Genomic DNA, 22,803 nt, shown 5'->3' on the forward strand with positions numbered 1-22,803 from the left:
GATTTGGACAGCATTCAAATAAACAGCTTTACCTAATAAAAGTTCTAACAGAGCACTGAGCATACCATTCGAAACAAATATGAAATAAATATGAAATATGAATGACTTTAAAAAGAACCATATGAGAASCAGAACAGTAAAATCACCAAAATTCGAGCAAAGGAAATTTGAACTGAAGTGTATGATGGGCAATTAAGTACCTATTTTGACAATTCTAAGTGGTCAAGTTTTTAAAGTATGACACAGAAACCTTAACCTATCTATATATGAGTGATAAATGAGACATTTTGTGTCATTACATTTCCATAAATCACCTTCTTTAACTGCTGATGGCTTTTATCAGCTCTAACCTTTTCAAGCTTCTATCAGAGTGCTAACATTTTCAACTTTGACACATACGCAGTTTACAAATTCTGCAGCTGATTAACTCTGGACAGAGGCTCATTGCCATCATTGTCTTCTTTAAGTTTGGTTACAGCTTCACCATCTCAAAAACTCACAGGCATCCTTCATATGACAGAAAATATCACTTCATTTGTTGGGCTGTGTTGCAAAGGACCCAAGGTATTTCTCCTCTTGAAACAAGTAAATGAAAATATACTTTCAAAAGTAGTCTTTTAGTCTCACTAAATTCATCTCTCATCTATTTTGCAAATTTTAAAGATTATAAAGAGCCATATCTTGAAACTATAAATTTCAAAGATTCCATTTTGGCACTTGGAACATGAAATGAATTCAACCATGATAGAATACAGTAAATGAAAGAACAGAAAAGAAATATAGGAAAAAATGTTTTCTCCTATGTAAGTAAACCCAGAGATTTCAAGGAACACTTGCTTTCTGTAGGAACTAAAATTAAATTATCTGTTTGACTGAGATATTCAAATTTTGCTATGAATAGATGATAAAATAATTGATAAAATCCCTTCTCGGTGTCTGTCTTATAAAACATTTTAACTTACTGTACAATTCCAACAATGAGAAGCCAGCCATATAGTAGCTCTTTCTGCCTTAGTAGCAAACATAGTAAGAATGGAACCAAAGCTTTAGTCTAAACACTTGTATTTTTGCTATTTTTTAAATTTAAAAATGTGCAGAATATAATTTCAGACGTATTTAATCTATTGAAGCAAGCAGTGACTCATTCACTGAAATGAATTTCCAAGATATAATCAATCTAGACAGCAAAACAAAGCTCAGGTTTAAAGAGATACTGTCTCTTATAATATTAGTCAGACTGAAATTTTTGTGTTGGTTGTGTGACCACTGGAAGCCTGGTACTTCAGATGGCATTAGTTTTGATAAGAGCTAACTRGACATCAGACCTAAATAATGAAACATGAAGAGACAGGTTTGGAACATGTAAATAGGAATGTCCACAGAGATTCTCATGCAGCTGGTTGTCTCCTGTTGATAAACAACACATCTTAGAAAAACAGTGGATGAAGGAAAAATTTTTGCAGTGTCACAACTAAATCAGCCTTGCAGTGTCAATATTTAAGGCCTATCCATAAAAAATTAGAAGTTCTTTATTTCACTAATAATGTCACACATCAGAGAAGCTGTGCAGTTACACTTGGACAATTCAGATGTAAATCTTGGAATGTCTGTAAGAATTCACGACAAAGGCACATTTATCATTTAAAACAAAAGGACATGATTTCTTGACGTTCATATCAAAGACCAGTGATGGATGAGAGCATGCTAATCAAATGACTAGAAGGAACACAGATGCTTACTATTTTGATTAGGAGAGGGAAATGAAGACTTCTTTCCTAAATCAAGACACAAACATTCCTAAAGTATACACACAAACTACACAAGTGTGTATAATACACTGYGCATTCATAGGAGCTTGATATGTTGTCTAGCAGAAATGCAACAAATGCTAACTAAAATAACGGCCAATTTATTTAAGGTCAGAAGGAGACACATAACACTGATTTTGGCAAATTCCAGTTAGTTGCTCATGAATTTATACATTCAGAAGGAATTTTAGTTTTCTTCTATCAAAATTCAACAAGTAGTAATAGACAATAATTTAAGCTTTTTTCTTTTTTTTTTTTTTTTTCTAATTTGTTTCCCACTGCCTTATTTCTAGTTTTAAATTATACTTCCATAACATCATCCTTATGTAACTTAAAATTGCATAAAATCAATGTAAATTTTACTGAAGACAAAAGCGTAGACTGCTCAAGTGGGATGCAATATTGCAAGATAAATGTGGAACACCAGAGTCAAATTTTATTGTAAGTTTTCACATTTTGATACTCAGGTCATCTTACTTCAGTGTCTTCCTTTATGGGTACCCAACTTATATCAAACTAATTATGCATGTTTAGCAAGAACTAATAAACATCAAGAATTTTGCTTACTCAGCGTGAGTCAACCACTGCCAGTGAGACAGCCAAAAGTTCGTTCAATTTGTAGAGCCATGCACAGTGGCAAGGTCCCATGAGGTTCAATACTTTCACCATGTGCTGTCAAATGATGGTAACATGCAATTCCTTGAAATCCATCTTTCTCATTTTCCTTTAAGGTAGTAGTAATTATAAAGAAAATCCATCTGATAATTTTCCATTAAAAATCTGCAATGAGTAAACAACTTTTGGATATGCTCAAGAAAGTACCCCAGTCACTCTAGTTCTGAACAGAGAAAGGAAAGCCTCTTTGCTAACTGGAGAATTATTCATCAAACATCCTTGTTTATACTTTGCTGTAGATATGAAACAAACAAAGCACTATAAAAATGAAAAAGAAATTGAAAATGAGTCCCCATCATACAGTTTCAAGAATTYACAAGAAGGAACTTTTCATAATATCTACAAAAGTATGTAACTGAACAAAAACTGGTGACAATGAGGCAGAAAAAATATATTTGAATTAAAAATACTCTTAATGCAATAATATATCTCTTATTGTTGAAATGTATACATTACAATACAGTTTCAATGGATACATTTCAGTTCCACCTTTAATCAAAAGGAAGTGCTCTCAGAGTGGCTGAACATTGAATTTCTTTTTGCCTAAGCCAAGATTTAGGGACCAAAAATTTGTGCAACTCTGTGGAAATGTGATTCCTGTTCATTAACTGCCCAGGGACTACTGAATGTACTCATTTTGTACTTCAGATTTCTCTTAGATTGTGCATTAACCTCAACAGTCTCATGCTTTCAAAATGCTTTASTTACTGAGTCCTATCTGTAATCAGCTACTGACATGATTTTTTTTCCTTATATTAGTACATACAGTTTTTTATTCCATGCATAGTAATTTATCATTTARTATACTAAAGGCTGCATAAGACAAACAAAATTCCTCCACCTCTTGGACCATTTTTTGAAAAATTTACCGGATGCTCAATATATATAATATTCAATAGCATGTGAGAATAATTTTTATGCAACTCTGATAGTTAGAAAGATAGATAACTCAATTATTAGATCATCTATCAAAATATTCAGATGTGTAAGAGGCTACTAAAAAGATTGATGACTGAGAAAGTCCACTGATTCTCTAGCCATCATATCCACACATTTGGCTAGACAACATTTTTCGCTGCCTTCACAAGCAAGCTTCATTACCCATCACTCCACTGAAAAGAGTTTATTATGAGGCTGCCATCTTGGCAAGACTATTATTTAGATGATAAATGTTGGGGGGAAAAGTGTGTCTAGATTTTTTTTTTTTAACATGAGCTTTTTGACAGATAAAACAAACAGCATCTACATTTCTAATTAACTTAAATTTGGCATATACAAATACAGGTCAGTAAAGCTATGATATGCTACTAGATTATCTTCTGTCTGAATCTTGCCCTTAATTTGCAAAATGTAAATTAACTAATTAGAAGAAAAGCAGCATTATTTGTGACAAAATGCTGCTTCTACTTTTTTTGCTCTGTGACATTTATGATCAACTGTAGTCCTTAATTCTAACTTCTAGTAGATGGATAATTATGCTCATACTAATTTATTAGCCTTTTAGCATTGTAACCCAAATGAAAATCTCGAGATTTCTGAAGGCAAAGAAGGACATGCAGCTAAATTACATACTCGCCAGTTTTACTTCATTCACAATATTATGCTGTTAACATATCTCGCATGAATACAGGTAAGAATATTTTCACTTTCAACATTCAAGTACTTGACTCAAAGGAAAGTCTCCATTAGTATTCCTAAAATTTCCTTGGAATCTTTATATCCCTTCTGTTCATAATACAAAGTAATGATAACAATAATAATATTTTTCATTAGTACCAAGAGTTAAATTTCACTTTATATGCCTACTACCCTCCTCAAATGTCATTTGAAATAAATTAGAGTAGTACCTACAGTTACAAAAAGTAATAAGGAGTTGATCATTCTGGAGTTTCAGCCCAGCAACTTGACCTTGTTAAATAAAAAATACATGATATCACAGTTTGCAGGAAGGAATTATTTTTGCTTAGGTTTGGTTTTAACTATTAGTAGGTAGAAAAAGAACCAACACTAAAAAATACATTGAAAATGTCAGATGTAAATGTCWATTAAAAATTACAAGGAATCTGAAAGGTAAGGTCTGTGGGGGGTTGACATTCTTTGACATAGTGGAGTGTCTGCCACCAGGCCTTTGGCAAGAATAGCAGGATCTATGCTGTCAGCTCTTATCGTACATAAACTTAGATGCTTGTATAATCTGAATGAGAAATACCAGGAAAAACGGAGCTGAAGCCTTGCAGTAATATAGAAGAAAGCTGAAAATGCTCTATCTACACTAMATGAATCTCTTGTGACACAAAAATATTTAAGACAGTACAGAAAAATATAAGGGAAAAATAATGTAAACAAAGCTATACACTGTGTCATTTGCTACTTTTTAAGTTCAGGATGTAACAATCTAGAATTGAAAGAGATTATATAAGAGAATTAAAATATAATGAAAATCCCAGTTTCATGTCTGTGTTAAATACAGTATCTAAGGAGAACAATAATATATAAKATATAAGATATAAGATATAAGAACTTGACACCAATCATTCAAATTTAAATGATAATATGAATAAATCATAGTTTGTCCATTCTTTGCTTTGACAAAARTTAATTTTAATACAATATTAAACAACCTACAATGCTCAGCAAAGCAATTAACATTATAGCAATGCTATACAAAAACCATGGTCTCAGTAAAAATGTCTTCTGTTWTTCAACCACATTGTTGAAGAGAGTATGACTGGCAAAATCTAAAAACATTACTGTTGAACTGGAGTAAAAAAATATTTTTCATAAGCTATATGTTGATTTTTAGACTGTTCATGTGTCATTAAAGGCAAAAGTAATTAAAATCAAATGCTATTGGAAACAGGCTAAATGTATGTAGGACATTTGTGAAGTKCAGAGATATGCCTCTATGTGTGTGTATGTATCTATATTTGAATGTACACATGCATTTGTTTACCTTGCAGAAGAACAAAGAATTTTATCATCTTCACAAAGTAAACTTCTGCATGAGCAAATTAGTACAAAATGGCATTCTTACCCAGTGCTGCTAAGGTTAGAAAGTTGGCATAATTTAGTCTAGAAAAGTTAACTAGTTTTGAAGAAACTTAAAATATAAATTCCTAAGTGGTAAAAATCACCATAACTCTCTCTTTTATCTATATCCATTTTTGTTTAAGATTAGTTTAGTAATTCAAGTGGAGCCAGAAGGGAGAGAAAAAGGAGCAAAGCAAAACCCAGCATGTGTGAAAATCTACAAGCATTAGATAGCTAAACAAACCTCAAGTCCCTCAGTGTTGCAGTAAGGTCAAAACCTTTCAGCATTGTAGCAGTGTGTCAAAATATGTCAACAAACCATCATACTGCAAGAAGAAGAATGACCTTTCAGTTCTTTATGTTTGGGCTGCTTTGGATACTGGGTATGCATGAACAGTTTTCCTAGCCACTTGACAAATGTAACTCCCAAGGTTTTCCACCAAGTCAAGTTGTTACAATGGCTTTCAATTCACAAGTAAAATTTTTAAACCATCTGCAATTGAAGAATACTGAACTTGTTAAGAGAACAGACATCCATAAACCCAAAACAGATCTCCTTCTTCCACTACCACCTTCAATCAGACAACAATTACTACTTCAACAGTCTTTAGAGTAACCAATTTAAACATGAACAGCAAAAAAAAGTCTATAATTCTGATGTCCTGATTCAGACTTTGCTCACATGTAATTCATCCTTACAGTCAACTGTAAATTAATTTGAACAGAACACTTTAAAAAACCCCCAGGAATACATTATCTGTGTTTGTGACTGAGATAAAATCCTTTGCATCATTTCTGTTTGCACCTATCTATCTGAAATAAATACCCTTTTTAAATCGATGGGACTCTATGACAATTTTACTATGACTAATAGTTATGAAATGAAGTCTCAAAATCAGGCATAATGTACTAATTAACACCACACTGAATTATGAATTTRGGCTTCCAAAAAGTGTGACTGCTGTTTCAAAATTACTTATTGTAAACTTGCTTTTGTTTATTCTTTCAAAAAAGCAGAAGCACAGGACTAACAACATTTAGAACACAAACAATGCTGGAAGGAATTCAGTATAGAGATGACTTACCATTCTTATTCAAAGAGAACATGAAATGCTTCTTTTTCACTATGTGAAATTGCCTTTAGTTTAATAACAGGGTCAAATATAACACTTTCCTACCATCTCCCTTACATATAGTAAAGTTTCTTTAGCTAGTAATGACGTCAAGCTTTCTTCTGGCACTCTCAAGAAATTACATTCCAGARTGTGGATATGCCTTAGCCATGCCTGCACAAGATAGAAAATGTAAATTGCTGTATTTGAGTTTGTATCTTCTTACAGCAAGTCACTGACAGTACACCCACTAATTACTGTTTGAACCATGTGTTGCTGGTCCTTAGAAAACAGTAGTCATGCCTGTCAGCTCTGACTAACAGACTTTTACAGCTAGGACTCCAATTTTTAATTTAAGTAGAAAAAAGTTATGAAGTCAGACACTATGAGGAAAAAAAAAAAGAAACAAGAACATTCATCTAAAGCCTAAAATATTTTACAACATCTTCACAGACCCCATTCTAAAGTGCGATTTGTATAACTTGCTGTTCATGCTCTCCAAATTACCTTTGCCCAGACTGTCTATTCAACAGCTTTTATCCTCATGTTTACAAGAAATGCACCAATGCAGAGCAGTGAAAAATGAAAAGTGTGGTATCTACTACAAGTGCACAAATTATAGTTTGTGCATGTGGCTTTTTTGTTTACCCAGTGGTAGTGTAAGCTATAGCCTACTCAGTGGATGCCACTGCTCTGAAGAGACAAACATGCTAAGGGAAGTATATTAATCCCTTTATACTAAGTTTGTCCAGTATATAAATAGGTGTTTCTTCTAAAACATCACTGCAAAAAATCAATCTGGGAATATGCAAGACCAAACTTGCCTTTTCCTGTTTCTTTATTGTTGAAAAATCTCAATATCTAAACAATATCTTAAATTATAATTGCAAACCCACTGACAAGGTACACTTTGTACATTTTTAATGTGAAGCTTAATTTGAAGATGAGGTTGCAGTGGCCCATTGCAACTGAAAATTGCTTAACAATACCATTGATGTATGAGCCATAAAATACCTTTCTAAGCTGTCCCTGCAGAACTCAGAGTAATAAAAAGGTGTTCTTCTGCACTGAGGTGAACAGACATGGTTGACTGCATCTAGGGAGCTGTTCTGTTAAAGGAGAAAGTGCCATTTCTATCCTGTCAGTACAGACCAATTTAAGACACTCACAGATTCAGTTAGCACAACAAAGTACAGGATTTAATGAAATACACACGTAACTGCAAAAAAAACCCAGCTAATTTCAGAGCATTCAGTCTGTTTCTGAGTAAAACTCATCTTACATCTGTGACATGAGAAAAGAACATAGAAACTTTCCCAGTCTGACTTCTAATTTTTAGGGAAGCAATAAAAAAGCTGAATGGCAAAGGTCTAAAACCTCTCACTTTCATTCATTTCAAAGTATCTAGATTTGTATTTCAACCCACATCTAAGAGGTGATATTACAGATTTTCTCTTGAATTTCCTTTCTGCTTTAAGTTCAACCAACAGATCAGGTTTACAAAACCCTAAACTATCATTTGAGTGTCATATCATCTCTATTGTGAATTCGTGTTTGTTCTCCAARTAATTTCTCTTTCAAGAGGAACAGAGACAGAAAGGTAACATAGTGAACTGACTAAGAATCTGGTTCTCACCTGAGAACTCTACACTCTGCACAGACTGATTAAATAATACAAAATTGATTCACAGTTTAGGCAGCTACACCTGTGTCCTTTCATAGTTTAAGAGACCAATGAAAGTTAACTGTCTAACCTACATGCAACCTAATCTGTCAACATGTGTTCATTAACCCAAYTGTTATTAGAAGCTACAGTAATTCAGAACTCATTTCAGAGGATGTGGCACTGTTAGCTTGGCCAAGTGGTACCAAAATTAAAATGAACAGGATTTATTCTTTAAAAAAAAATCCACAGRCATCTGCCTCATTTCCATGATTAACCTAAATTTTGGATTTAGGGTGTAACAAATCTTCCCATGGAGAGTTCCAGTTTCCTTTACATGAACGTAAACTCACTATATTGAAGAATCAACCACTTTTGTAGCTGTTTTCAACACAAACAGCTATAAAAGCAAATTTGGCAAAAACTCAAAATGACTTCCAGAACATTTTATTGATCCATGTATCATTCCAGTCTAGCTTTCACAACATTAAAGATACTTGACTAACAGCTCAGTGAGAGATTTTATTCCRTTTTTTGAAGCTGAATTATTAATTGGTACATGTTAAAATTAAAATGAAGTTAGTTACATCTTGGTTTCTTGATAAAAGCATAAGAGAAGTTTCTTTGTAAATGTCAGATGCAAATGGTGCACATTATTCTCAAATGTTTATAATAAAATGTGGATAGACAATAAAGTATGTAGCACAAAAAAAAAGACAGATACTGCAACTTTGCAATGCAAATTTTATTGCAAACTGGATCAATCCCTTCATCCTACCTGTCTATGCAACTTTCAGCCCATCTGAACTCAGCATCTTTATGCTCATGTTATCTGTTTCAAATTCACTTCTTCACTGCTTTTCTCCATACCATCATGGATCCCTTCAAATGCACCCTTTGTATTCAGAAAGTATTCCAGTCAGTACATCTAAAGGCCTTCTCCCAGCATGAGCTGCTCCATTTCCTTTACACTGATGTGCAGGTCAGCGCTGTCTGCTCCACAATCTTTCCTGCCATTCTCGCCATTTGCCTTTCTAAATTTTATACTCTATGTTTCACAATTTATTTTCTACAACCTTCCTATACTATAATATCTTCATCCAACAACTGACCGCCTTGCAAGGTTCCCATTACCTTGATTCAAGTTTTCCAAGTCTCTGCTTTCTGGGATTGTCAAGTAAGAGTAGGTTCTTTTCATATCAATCAAGAATGTTGCTGCAGAGCATAATTCCGAACTTTGATGTTGTTCTTATCAAGATCTGGTCTCCCTCTCTCTGCTGCCTTCTACTGAACCTGCTTCTAAAGCATTTCCAAAGGCAATGCTAGCTATTTTCACATTCTGCTGAAATAGTAATGGTACCAGACTAGTCTCTGATGTTGGCACACCCCCACTTTTTGTTGCATGTTCACACACTTGTGCCATGTTCTCCTGATCATGGCAGAACTATCCTTCTGATGGTCTCTTGTTGCCACTAAGAAGACTTCTAAATTTATGCTTTAAAAAATCCTTTATTAAAACTTTCATTTACCTTACTCACGATCTTGTTCAGGGTTCTACCACATACAAAAATGGCATTGAAGATGAAGCACTGTATTTCAAATTTTTTTTWAAAAAAAATCCTCCAGTGAGRAGGTATCTAGTACCATGGGAAGATTTATAAATACACACAATAACGACTTTTAGAACACCAAAGCAGAAGTATTTTAGCTATATTTTTTTTTAAAATAAATCATACCAATAGCATCAACAAGTTCTTTATACACAAAACCCATTTGGTTAAATTGTAGAAATTTTTTAACAAATTTATCACCTTGCACATATTCCAAAAGGGTACAGCAAAATCTTCTTTCATAGTCTGGTACCAAAAGAATTGACATGTAGCTTCTGTACCAAAATAATTTACTCTGTCATCTAGCATCACTGCAAAATCACCATATATATCTGCTGCATGCTAACAATTAGGATCTCGATTTTTCAGAAATATTTCTGCACACCAACTTGAAATGCTAATTAATAATATTTAAAATGCTAGATTATTAATATGTATTTTTGTTGACATGACTTAATACAAGAGTCAGTAGTGTTTTATCCAATAATGCCCCTTTAAAATCAAGTCCTATTTATCTATAAGGAAAAAKAACAGAGATTTACCTGTTCCAGTAGCTCCAAAACTGGTCCTGCAAGTAGGCTTGGTGGCTACTTTCATCGCCAAATGAAGCTTTGCTTTCAATCCAATGAATTATGTGTCCTTCTACAGCTAGGGTGACAGCAGAAAATAAAGTGAGCTCTGAAAATCACACTCAACAGCCTGTAAGATTGTGTTTGGGAACATCCTATTTACTCCATAATCTACCMCATAATTCAAGCTTGTAACAGAGTTACATATTTGTGAAAAGTATCTCTCAAATATGCAAACCCCGCATTAAAAAAACTTACCAGAAAATACTGTAACAGACAATCACATCCATTTCAGTTTAATTACAAGCTGTTCCAGATATCTGCATTAATTCTATCACAAACAGAATGTAAAGGAGATTAGASTAAGAGACAGCTTTCTTCTACTACCCTTTGCCGGAAGGCAGTTGTCAGGTAAGGAATTGGAAACTTCTGCTGAATGACAAGAACAGTTAGCTAAGCTGCTAAAGACAGACACTTGCCACCAATCCAGAACGGAATTCTGGAAAGGGAAGGAAGTTTGTCCTGGAATTGTGTCTGCTCCGTTCTTTTGCAAAACGAACAATGCTTCAAGAGAAAGAAGTCAGGAATAAGAAGGTTTATATGATTTTGAATTTCTGTTTCTTTCAATGCTTTGGTATTTGCTTTGGTTCATGTCTTTCCTCAKTTTTTTCAGGAGTTAATTACTAATATTAATGAAATCATCATTTTTTTACAAGTCCTTTCTCAACTCGACAACATAATTTTGCAGAAGAAAACATAAGCATCACTCTAAGACACCATTCTTTCTCCAAAAGGGTGTTGTCCGGTATCATTGTTAAGATCGTAAAAAACTTTTCCTTTATTTTGAGTTACCCACAATATCCACACTCATGATGCCTTGGCCTAGATTTGACTTGGAATGAGGCTTTCAAGAACATGCAAACGCASAAGAAAAATACAGAAAGATTACAAGAGGCTATGGCAGCAAGTGACTGACAACAGACTGCAAAATTACTCAGGAAATCTGGGTAAGTAACCCATGAAGTCACCACATTAAGCGCCATGTGCCATCACTACCCTGCTATCAGTAACCCAGATAACTTGTGTAGGTCTACACTACTACAGCCTTCCCCCACCCTCAACACCTTTAGACCCCAGGACATGTAAGAGCTGAGGTAAAAGCATCTCAGAAATAATTTCTAAGAAACATTTGCTTTTCCTAGGTATTTAGTGATTGTGAAGAAAAGAATCCAAGAGCTGCTACACATTAGTTCAGATCAGACAACAGATAGAAAATTATTTCCTGAAAGTCTCAGGTGATTGAAATAATTTGAAAAAAACAATGCACTATTACTATTTGAATTTTTTGAGACAAATCTATTAATGCCAATTTGWACCCTTTCTAACTGTGTTTTTCATTGTTTCTCAAGAATTAAAAACATTTGTTCCATCTAGTTGCTTTTCTAGTTTCCTTTTAATCAGGCTCTTGAATAGGTGGGACACAATCTCTTGTTTCTAATATAAAAATGGGTACCTTAATACCAAGTATGTACTGTGTCTACTGTAGTCTGTATAACTGGGCAATCTTACTAACATATACAACTTTCTGAATAGCAGGTGATAAAGACAGAGACAGGCTTTTTTTCAGCAATGTCCAATGATAGGACCAGAGGYAATKGGTACAAACCGAAACAGAAGTTTCCACCTGAACATCAGCAACCACTTTTTCACTGTGAGGGTGCTGGAGCATAGGCACATGCCTAGAAAGGTTCTATGTCAGGATCAAATCTCTCTGACTCAAACTAGAAGTTCTTAAAATTATTGGATGATTCCTGAAGAGATTTATTTGCAGTATCCTAGAATATGCTTCACTTAAGTAGCCATATTTTAGCAYGAACACTTCTACACAAAATAATAAAAATTCTTTAAAAATACTTACCTACTGGCACTTCCAAAATAAAGTCTGGTGTTTTGTCATAACCCTTTGCACGAAGCTGATCTTCAGCTGTACACAGAAAATAAGAACTACTGTTTATAAGACTATTCCATTAAGTAGACAGCAGCATAATTAATTTTATCTTAAATAAGACTGCAAGAATTACTAATGCAGTCATACATATCTTTCTTATGCATGCAATGCTGTGTCAGATTAAATGAACCTTTGTAGAAAACCTGAAGCATGGATATAAAAATGCTTCTTTGTCATCCCTGCATTTTTATGTCTTCATTATAAACATCATTAATTCAAGCTGTCATACAGTATTTTATAACCTCCAAATATTCAAAATAAAGAGGTATATTCACTGATTAAAAGAAGAGTCTCTCCACCTTCAGATGTGCTAAGATTAATCCTACCAACACCACAAATATAGATAGACTGTGGCTGCTGCCTTGGTTTTATTTTTAAAGGTAGCATAAAGTTATTTAAAAAAAGAGCAAGAAAATCCTTCTCTCCCAGAAATTTATTTAAGAGCCAGAATTTTAGTTTCTTTTGCATTCTGGATTCTGTAGAATTTATCCAATTTCCAAAYGTAAAAAGATTTAGGCATTCTGCTAACATTAAGCCTATAACTCTATTGCTTACAGATATTAGAGCTGAATATTTCAAGAAATAATAATGAGTGAGCAAAACAAAACTGCAAAAGACAAAAGATGTTCCCTTTAAAAAAAAAATGGAAAAAGAAAAAGAAAGAAAAAGAAGCCCAAGCCACCCCTTAATATTTTTAAACTATTGTCCTTGATTTCTGATACCATTACATTGATATTTCTGAAACACCATTTCTCCATTAGAATTTGGAGTGACCTGGTCATTCAATTCCAGGCATGGCTTTCTGTCTTCACCCAAGCTCAACTAATGGCACTACCTAGTAACAAGTAAGGCTGTGTAGCTCCTTAACACCTACTGGGCTGTTGACATTGTCATGCATCCCATTCGCCTTTCTACATCACCTTTGATTAAAATTAATGGTCCATTCTCACTGTTGGGTAGCTTATTTCCAATCCATTTATCAGGTTAGGACAGTAGTTTCATGGCCAATGTTCAGAACTCAGTTTTTGAATACTTYGTGCAAATCCTGAAAGGTCAGCAGTTTGAGTCCAAGTAACATTTTAATGATAAGAAAAACATACAAACTTAGAAATCAAAATATTGTAAAAGTGTCAAAACCAAACTCTCCCATTCTTTTTCAYTGAAGAATGTAAGTCTGAAGTATTTTTTCTATACAGTCAACTAATTCTGAAAGTGGGACAGAAGTAAATTTGGAAAGTTGAACATTTATGTCATGTAAACTGCAATAGGCTATTTATTCTTTTTGAGTGGTACTGTTTTCTTTTTTTTTTAATTTTGACCACATTTCTTCACTCTAAACAGACTATATTGTAAATAGAAATCTTTGCAATGTGATGCTTCATTATATCATCTGATCAGGTAATAAAAAACAGCTATAGGATCTGGAGACAAACTTGGGTTTTGGCTATTTTTTCACACTGAGATTGTCACATATACAGATAAATWATGCTAAGATAAAGAAGGTTCTTATTTAACAGAACCTATGAATAGAGTTTTATGCTATAACATAAAAATGTATTATTATTCTATGTAATCTTTTAATAGAAAAAAAGCCCCAACAGTTTTATCCAAATCCACTTAATTGTAACCTGCTCTTAATTGTTTAAAACARTATAGGAGAGACAATAGGATGTCCCAGCTGAAATTCTGTTCATTTGAGAGCAATAGCAATGGAAAGGTCAGTCTTTTCTTTCACATCTAACAAATGCTAGTATCACAAAATATGGGAAATGCACCTTAAAAAAACTCACCAAAACCCAAAACAGATGTAAACACATGTTTGAATAGGTCAACATGGCAGTTCTCTGAACTGGAATCTGCATCAGCATTACTTGTAATATTCTTCAGCAGATTACCTTTTCAAGGGTGCCTGATTACTTCTAAAAACTTGTAATACTAATGCACRGCTTGAAAAAAAAAATTTTGTTTTAAACTGGTTCTGAATGTCTTTATGTGGTTTCTTCCAGTATTTTGTACTGTGATCAACATTGGGAAACATATTAAAAACCGTGTTTATTACTGATGTGTCTATYATGTGCAGGAAAATAACTTTGCATTACTATTTTTCCAAGTGTTTTGAAGCTTTGTAACTCTGTGAAAAAGACATGGGGAAACTCCCCATAATCACTGTAAAATTTAGCCCCATCAAAAAGAAGTTCTAGCTTTTCAGCCCAGGTATGTTTTGCATTGGTCCAGAAACTACTCAGGCAGCATTCTGCATCTCAAAAGATTTTTACCTCTAGCATGGATTAAGAGAATAATTTAATAACTTCTTGAAAGCCAGCCCACAGCAGTTTTGACAGTTACATTTAGGAATCCTCAGATTTGAAAATTCTGTGGAAATAGCCCTAATAAGTGGTTTGTTTACAGATACCCCATTAATTTAGATTTCAAACAAATTTGCAGCTTCATCCTTACTATAATGTTACACTCAGTCATAACCCTTTAACACATCATTGTTCTTATAYCAGCCTTCTTCTGTTCCATGAATGAGCCACAAATTTAAGACTACAGTAGGAAACACTGATCAGATTTCATGATTTATACTGCTGGTGGGAACCAAAGGAGGATAAAGCTCTTCATATACCTAAAAGATTTCCTTATATTAATGATAAAGGCACAAAAAAAAAAATCCTATATAAAACCTAAAAATTCCTGGCATTTCAGTATGGCATCTGAAGCTGTGAGCCTGTTTTGATAGAATGCTACTACTGATCACTTTAATCTCAGGCCAAGTGATAAAGACTTGAGAGCTGTGTTTTTGCTGAAGACAAGACATGGTACATGATGCACCTGTCRTGAGCAGTGGATTAATAAAATGTAACACCCATTAGTGTGTACAGRTTTCCAATCAGTTCCAGGGTGAGTCTGAAGGTGTTACTGATCTGTAGGTTTTGAAAGCTAACTGTCCAGAAACAAATTCTGTCCTGACCCTGAAAAATTCTTACTGAACCTGCTTCATGCTCCAAGGGGAYTCCATATTTATCCACTGTGTCCTTTGATTTTACTTTCTACTCCTGAATTARACTTTCTGTTGCCCAGGTGAGCACACTTGATACAAATCCCCTGACTGTTCCTGAAGAASAGCACAGTGGAATACTACACTAATACGGGAATTGCAAAAATTCTGTTTCTTTAATATGTATTAAAAAGTAATGAAATTACAGGCCAAAAGCCATGTAAATAACAAGTCATCTTCAAAACTGGAATGAAATATTACACAACAAAGCCTGAATTTGTGCACATATGGAAAATATTGTCATCTGTTCTCCTGATGTTGTCTTCAAGCAGTTTTAGAACTAGTTTTTCAGAAAGGAAAGGTATTGCATGGGATTTAGTAGGGTTCATCTTGCAGAATCTTAAAGAAAGCTTTTTTTAAAAACAAATAACCCAAACCCCAAACACATCTACAACCTGAAATACATATGTGATCACAAACATAATAAATACAAATGCTTAACATACTTTAAAACATGACTAAACAATATTTCACTATACATAAAATGTGAAAAAACAACCCACTCTAGATGTTTTAATTTGATAGCATTAATCTCTTGGAGCTAATTTCTAAAGACAAAAGTGATGCTTATCCAAGCTCATGAAACATTAAAATTTAAGTCTGATTTGTATACTGCATATACRCAAGCCAAATATAATAATTGTTGGGTTGAGGATCCTGTAGTGATCCTAGTCATCTAGTCCATTTTCTTGTATCATAACAGGATTGACTTCATTACCACCTTTGATAGATGAGTGTCAAATCTAGCCTTGAATTTTTCACTGAAGGTGATTCCATAATCTTCCCTGGCAGTTTGTTTTATACTTACTGTTCCCAGAACTGTTTGGTATTTTAACTCAACTTCATCTTTGCAATTACAGCTTGAGCCTATTACCTGTGTCTATGGTCTTACAGTCAAACAGGAACCTTGACTCTACTTTTCCGTATTTTCATACTGACATAGGCAAGCTCACATGTGATAGTTAATCCTGCCCTTTTTTCACTTATCTTTAAAATAAAAGAGCACACTAACTCTGTTCCTTAATCATCTGACAAATCTTTTAAAAAGCTTAATAATGCATTCTAACTTGTTAAATTTGTTTAAGGTTTCCAAAATCTTAACCTGATACAGCTTCAGGAGAGATCATGGTTCCAGGTAAACCCACCAAAATTTCCCATGCACACAAATTTAGTACATTGCTCAACCATTAACAAAAGAGAGCATTTCACTTTGCTGTAGAATCATCACACAAGGAACAAAAGATTTAAGAAGTCATTGTTTACAGCCACATTAAGAGAAAGGACGCTTTAAACAGCAGTCTTTGTTTCAATGCCRTTCATGTAAAAGACACATATTGCAGGCTAAAAGAAAAAAAATGAAAGTAACTTCCCAACTAATTATTCCTTAAAATACCTTTAAAAATAAGGAGTGTAAGAAAGAGTACTTGCACTGATTGGGAAGCAGGGGACAAAAATTCAGCAGACACTGCACAGCGAGGTAAATGAGTGAATCTTCTAGCAGTTCTTTAATACATAAAGCATTCTGAAGCTAATATTTCTTATGCTGCTTCCTAAATCTCATAAGGCCTAGATTATGGCTAATATCTCATGACACCAAAAGTAATACTGCAGCAGATATTAAGGYGCTTTTTTCAGCTACTTATTCTATAAAATATTAATTGCAAGCCTGTGCATGTGCTGTATATATAGGGTATTAGGTAACTGAGTTCCTGCTTGGTTCTAAATCAATAAAAGATAACATGTACAGCATCAATCATTTTTTACTCTTCCTTTACTGGCTAATATAGGGAGCATTTGGGCTGATTTTTGTCTTAAGTAAACAGTCGCCARCATCTTTGAGGTTAGGAATTCACTGGCTAGCCTCTCTACCAAACAAGTGTGCYTCAGATTGCCCAAAAAATGCATATGAAATTATGCACCACCACAGACTCTACTACAGATTCTTACCTAGGAAAGAGAGGTTTTTTCCCAAAAGCATTTCTCGTAGCAAGACTTCATGCTCATGTCCAATAGCGCTGATAGYTTTAGGTTAAGACGTGGAAGATTACTTTGGAAAAGAAGCAACTTCATGAAAACATCATAGGTAGAGCAATTAATCACAGAATTTATTTTTCTTAATCTGCATTTCAGAAGTGATCAGTGATGGGAACTCTTCAGTTCTGAAAATCCTTACAGGGATTTTCAGAAGCATACACAACTATGCAAAATCAGACTATTGTATAAACAGCATAAATTTTACAAAATTAAGACCCATATGACCATATTTACTCAGTAAAATGAAGGGCAGTACTTCCATTTTTTCTTTATTCTCCTTCTAAGTATTAAAGGACTTGTGATCCTAAAACATGCAATTAAATACCTTTAAAGTTCCTCTTTATTGACTAGTATATCAATTCTCCAATCCAGCAAAGGATGAAACAAACTGGTTTTCTTTCTTTATATTCTGAAACTGATATGTACTACGTCCATCTGAAACATATTACTGTAAAAAAAAAATTCTTTTAATTGATTTTTTAGAAGCATGAACTAATGTCAGGGAAGGATGAAATAGTATTTTTTACTGAAGTCCTTTTCACTTCCCTGACAGCCTGTTGATCCACTGTGCTATTCCTAGCAATATGTAAAAAAGTCACCACATTAAATATTTTTAATGTATCCTCCCGGAGGTCAAAGTTCTATTCTGGAAGCTTTTAAGAATCCTATGGAACAATAYGATGAAAGATCCTATGTTTAGAATAACTTCTGAAAACTTAAACTACAGATCTCCTTACTGCTACAGTTAATTACTTAACTTATATGAACACTTTATGCTGAACAGCAAAAAAATAATTCTATGGAATCATTTCATATATATGTATAGCTTATATCAAATGAAACTATGTATTACGTTAAACTCTACTAGCAGTTTCAGAACAAAAGGGACAAATGAAGAATGGCAAAAAGGTAAGAAAAATACTGCAAACAGAATTTATAATGCACCATAAGCAGAAACACTTAGTCTACAATAATACCTGTTAGTGATGTATGGCAATGACCATGGGGCAAAACTTGTAAATAACCTCACAAGCCATTTTCTACTCATGCAATCTAGCAGCCTAGTTTCCCGTAAGCATCTGAACTATTACTGAAAAATAGCCTCTTGGCATTTACAAAGAGGTTGACTTCATACTTTAGTCCATGCATATACAATTAGATAGTTATATTTAAAATCAATATGSAATCCTTCAGAAGATATTATGCTTTTAAAACCTTAACTTTAAATTGATTTTTAACTATTTTATGCACCTCAAAATTAACATCTAATTCAGCAACATACTTACAGTAATGCACTCACATAGCTTAGTATTAAACTTTTCTGGACTAAAATGGAATTGAAAAACTCATTACTTTCATTGATGTCACTGTATGTTCAACAACTGATTTGAGACAGATTCGGAAGATGATATAAAATTCTTTCTAGACTGCAGGTAAATTTGTCTTAAAATTGTCTTTAAAATGGTTCATAATTCTACATACGTGTCTTTATTACTTTTAAACATGACACTGTCAGAAGACTACAGCCAGATTGCTCCTCCACAAAATATTAATCTTAAAATTCTGGATATGAAAATTAATGATCAGCAACCCTTTAGAATGTGTGGTTTATTAGATTAATCCACTTTCAGAGAGGTTTGTTTAATTCTGAAGATGTTCTCAATGAATATTTAAAATTACAATTAAAAGCACAAAATACAAATACAATTAGAACTCTATCCTGCTGCTGTTAAAGTTAATGGGAGCAGGGCTGAGGCTATAGTAGACACCACGCAAGCATTTCTAGTGGAAAGAACATATTTTTAAGGAATGCCAATCCACTATATCACAACTACAAGAAGTACTGTTTTTCATGCATAACTAAACATCAYTGTAGCTTTCCCATCCTGCACCTGTGGAGTGAAATCAAGACCTTCCCCCAAACTGCATGCAAAGGTTCATGCAAGGATTCTCTAGGACTTGGGAGGGAATTGCCTAACTAGCCTGCTCAGTGATAGSAGACCATGATTTTGAAATTGATCCTTAAAATCAAAAACAGAAGAACTGAACAGAAGAGCTACTCCTGCTGGACTTTATTAATATTGATTTAGGTTCTCAGTGATCATTCCTAAAAAACTCTAATCTTAGTCTGGAATACTCAGTGCCACATGGAATTTCCTCAGTGTACTCACTGTATACTGAGGCTCTCTCATTAACTATTTCAATGCTACAAAAAAAAATCCCAGAAAATTCAGGATTTATAGGGGCTTTGCTATTGCTTGTATAATCTCTATTAAGAAGAAAAGAAAAGAAGTGCGCTGGAATGTCAGATAGGAGTTAAAAAATACTAATTGGTCAAATCAGAACTGAATTACACTTGAAAATATGTCAATTAAAACTCTCTAACAAAGCAAAGCCACAGTGTTGAACACTATCTATAAAATGTATTAATTTAATGGAAGGCATCTCCAGAGATCATCTAGTCCAACTCCACCACTCAAAATATGGTCACCTAGTCTTCAGAGAAAATCAGACATGCATTTCAACCAATCAAAACCAAAGAGGTTCAATCAGGCATATGAATGTGTAACCAACAAACTGACATCTTCCCATGGTCCATCTGATTTTTGTTAGTGTAAGAGAAAGATCTGCAGTGACCCTCCAGCTGACTGAATGTAAAAGAGAGGAGTATGAAATGTGTTTTGTGAAGCAGAACTTTATGTCAGGTTAAAGCTAGACACTTCTCTTCCACACAGTCTAAGCTCGTCAATTGTGCACCTAAAATTTTATGGGAAAGGATACTGTTTGATGCAGTCCACCAGCGGTCCATAACAACAGTCATTCACAGTACACTGCAGACAAATAAGAGAAGTAGTATACTGATGGGCAACTACAAAGCCATTACAGTTAAAGAGTATCTTAAAAACAGTAATTACTTTTCCTCAAAAAGGCTATCAGATGCTGTTCAGATTTAATCACAGAAAGCAAAAACTGCATGCTTTTATTCACTATAAAAGCAAGCTATTAAAAAGTGAAATGCTCCCCTCACAAACATTGYACTGCCATTTATGGTGCACTCTGACCTCACTTATAGTTTACGATGACAGTAATTAAATGAGGTTTAAAATCTTTTACTCTGCTAGGCAGATAACAGAATTGCCATAGAAAAAAAACCCAAACCAAACCAAACAAGTTTGATTAATACCTGATAGACTTGATTTGCTAGAACTCCATCTGGAATCTGAGAGGGGTCCCGTAGCATACTATTTATAAGAGTTTTAGAGGCTAGAAAAATAAAAATAAAAAACATACAAAAAACCTGTTAGCCCAGTTATCTACTTGGCACGAGTAGAGACACACTTTTCTAATGAAAACATTTATGATATTAATAATTTTGAAAATTTCCCACCCAGTAACTACAAATTTACGAATTCATAACTACTTGCCCATTCTGATACAATTAACTCTAAAGTCTTTACACATCAAAGGATTTTATTAGAAYGAGGTGAAAGCAAGCCCTTATCTATTTAGTTTCACTAGACAGTTTGTGCTTCARAAGCACTATGCAGCTTCTAAGGAAACTGCTTAGTATATAGTAAGTGTAACTCAAAATAACCTTCATATCCTATTAGAACTTTAGGAAGAAGATAAGTAAAAATTGAAAACAGGCTTTAAAAAGCACTTTAAAGGTATCATGATTCCAATTTATTAGTTTTCAAATTCAAGCATTTACTTATCACATTGTAATTGACACATTTTTCTGACTGCATTTAAGAGCTGGGAAAAGGCTTTCTTTGCTTTTTTTAAATGTATAAACGTAAGTCAAAAGAAATCAGAAGCTAATTTAGAACTATTTATCTTTCTTTTACTCACTGATTTTAATACTACAATGAAAAAATAACATAAAACAGGAAATACCTTTAGTTTATTTTCAAATACAGTCTTTGCAATCCTTGGCATTGTTTTCTCTCCATGTGCTTAGTCTGAGTAGTAGCAAATACCACTTAATTACTAATAGTAGTGGAGAGACTTTATTCTAGAAAAATACTTTCTAAAACTACCAAATGTTTAATTTTACAATTTCTCAGAGAAAAGTCAACACTGCTGCAAAAGCTGCCTCTGTCCTGGGAACAACCTCGGATGGAAGTGTATTTATACCATTGATTCCTTAAGTGTAAATCAGGTTTGAGACTAGCAAGGTTCCCCACTTTGCCCAAGATTTCCTGTGTAACTTCAGAGTAATTCCTTTATCCTSTGTGTACTTCAGTCCTGTAAACAAAATTAAAAACTACCCTTTTCCTGCTCTTCATCTGTTTGGCCCCAACTCAGGGGCAGTTTTCTCACGGTCTTAGTAACTGAATTAGAAGACTGAGATGACACTGTGAAAAGGATTCACGGAGCCTGTGACATGAAGGAATCTGCCATAYAAGCAGCAATGCTACTGTATTAATGGATGTGCATAAATGCTTCGCTGAAAGCAAAGGAGTCTTGGCATTGTAATCTTATCCCCAAGTTATCTCTTAAAAGCATCACATTCAGGTGAATATAGTATTTGCAAGAAAAGAATTTGTTTAAAAAAACCACGAGGCAAAGAAATACAAACCCCTGAATGAGTTTAAAGGTTTTTCAAGAGCTACAARGAGCTATCACAGGTAGGAGCAAAAGTTTGTGCAAATATTTTTAAAGAGAATGACTTCCACTAAGCAAAAACGCTTCACAAGCAACATGCAACATTATATCTATGTATCTTATTAATCATGTATGAAATAAACATTACTTTTGTTAATACTAAGAATAAATATGCATTTTACTTAAGCCTTTGTACACTGTTAAAAATGCATGTTTTACTTAGCATACAAACTTTGAAAATGTGGAACAAAAGGTGGTGTGCATATTTACATTACTAACACTAAAAATTAAAACAATAACAATTTTTTAGTTGGTAGGAATAATACACAAGTAACAGACTGACAACAGAGAGACAGAAAGGTAGACTGCTGAGGAGTCTAACAGTGAATGCACTACTTTGAAGAGCTACTGATCTAGATATCATGATTGATTATGAAAAATTAGGGGTTTTTATTGACTGATAAATTCCAGAAAAACACCACAGATTTACATTTGGAAAATGTTTAACTGGACGCTATTTTGAGTAATGAGCTACAGGTGAAAAATAAATTTCCTCTATTTCCAAGACAGTCAGCTTCAGTTTCTCAATTCTGGTTACCAGATATTCTATTCTTTAACTCTATCAGAG

The 22,803-nt window shown here is 33.8% G+C and overlaps 1 protein-coding gene across 3 annotated transcripts in view; it reads right to left on the minus strand.

Moving 5' to 3' along the window:
• CDIN1 (CDAN1 interacting nuclease 1) overlaps positions 1-22,803 on the minus strand; it is a 119,003-nt gene that overhangs the window by 48,861 nt on the left and 47,339 nt on the right. For all 3 annotated transcript variants that reach the window (XM_057376009.1, XM_057376011.1, XM_057376008.1), the window contains exons 6-10: positions 20,752-20,831; positions 20,349-20,398; positions 17,481-17,548; positions 12,386-12,451; positions 10,441-10,546 (exon numbers count right to left, since the gene is read on the minus strand). In XM_057376009.1, the coding sequence (XP_057231992.1) occupies positions 10,441-10,546; positions 12,386-12,451; positions 17,481-17,548; positions 20,349-20,398; positions 20,752-20,831 (370 nt within the window). The remainder of the gene's footprint in view (positions 1-10,440; positions 10,547-12,385; positions 12,452-17,480; positions 17,549-20,348; positions 20,399-20,751; positions 20,832-22,803) is intronic.

This window comes from Malurus melanocephalus, unplaced genomic scaffold, assembly GCF_030028575.1.
Source record: "Malurus melanocephalus ecotype Western Australia unplaced genomic scaffold, MMel_1.1 scaffold_267, whole genome shotgun sequence".
Taxonomy (NCBI): Eukaryota; Metazoa; Chordata; class Aves; order Passeriformes; family Maluridae; genus Malurus; species Malurus melanocephalus.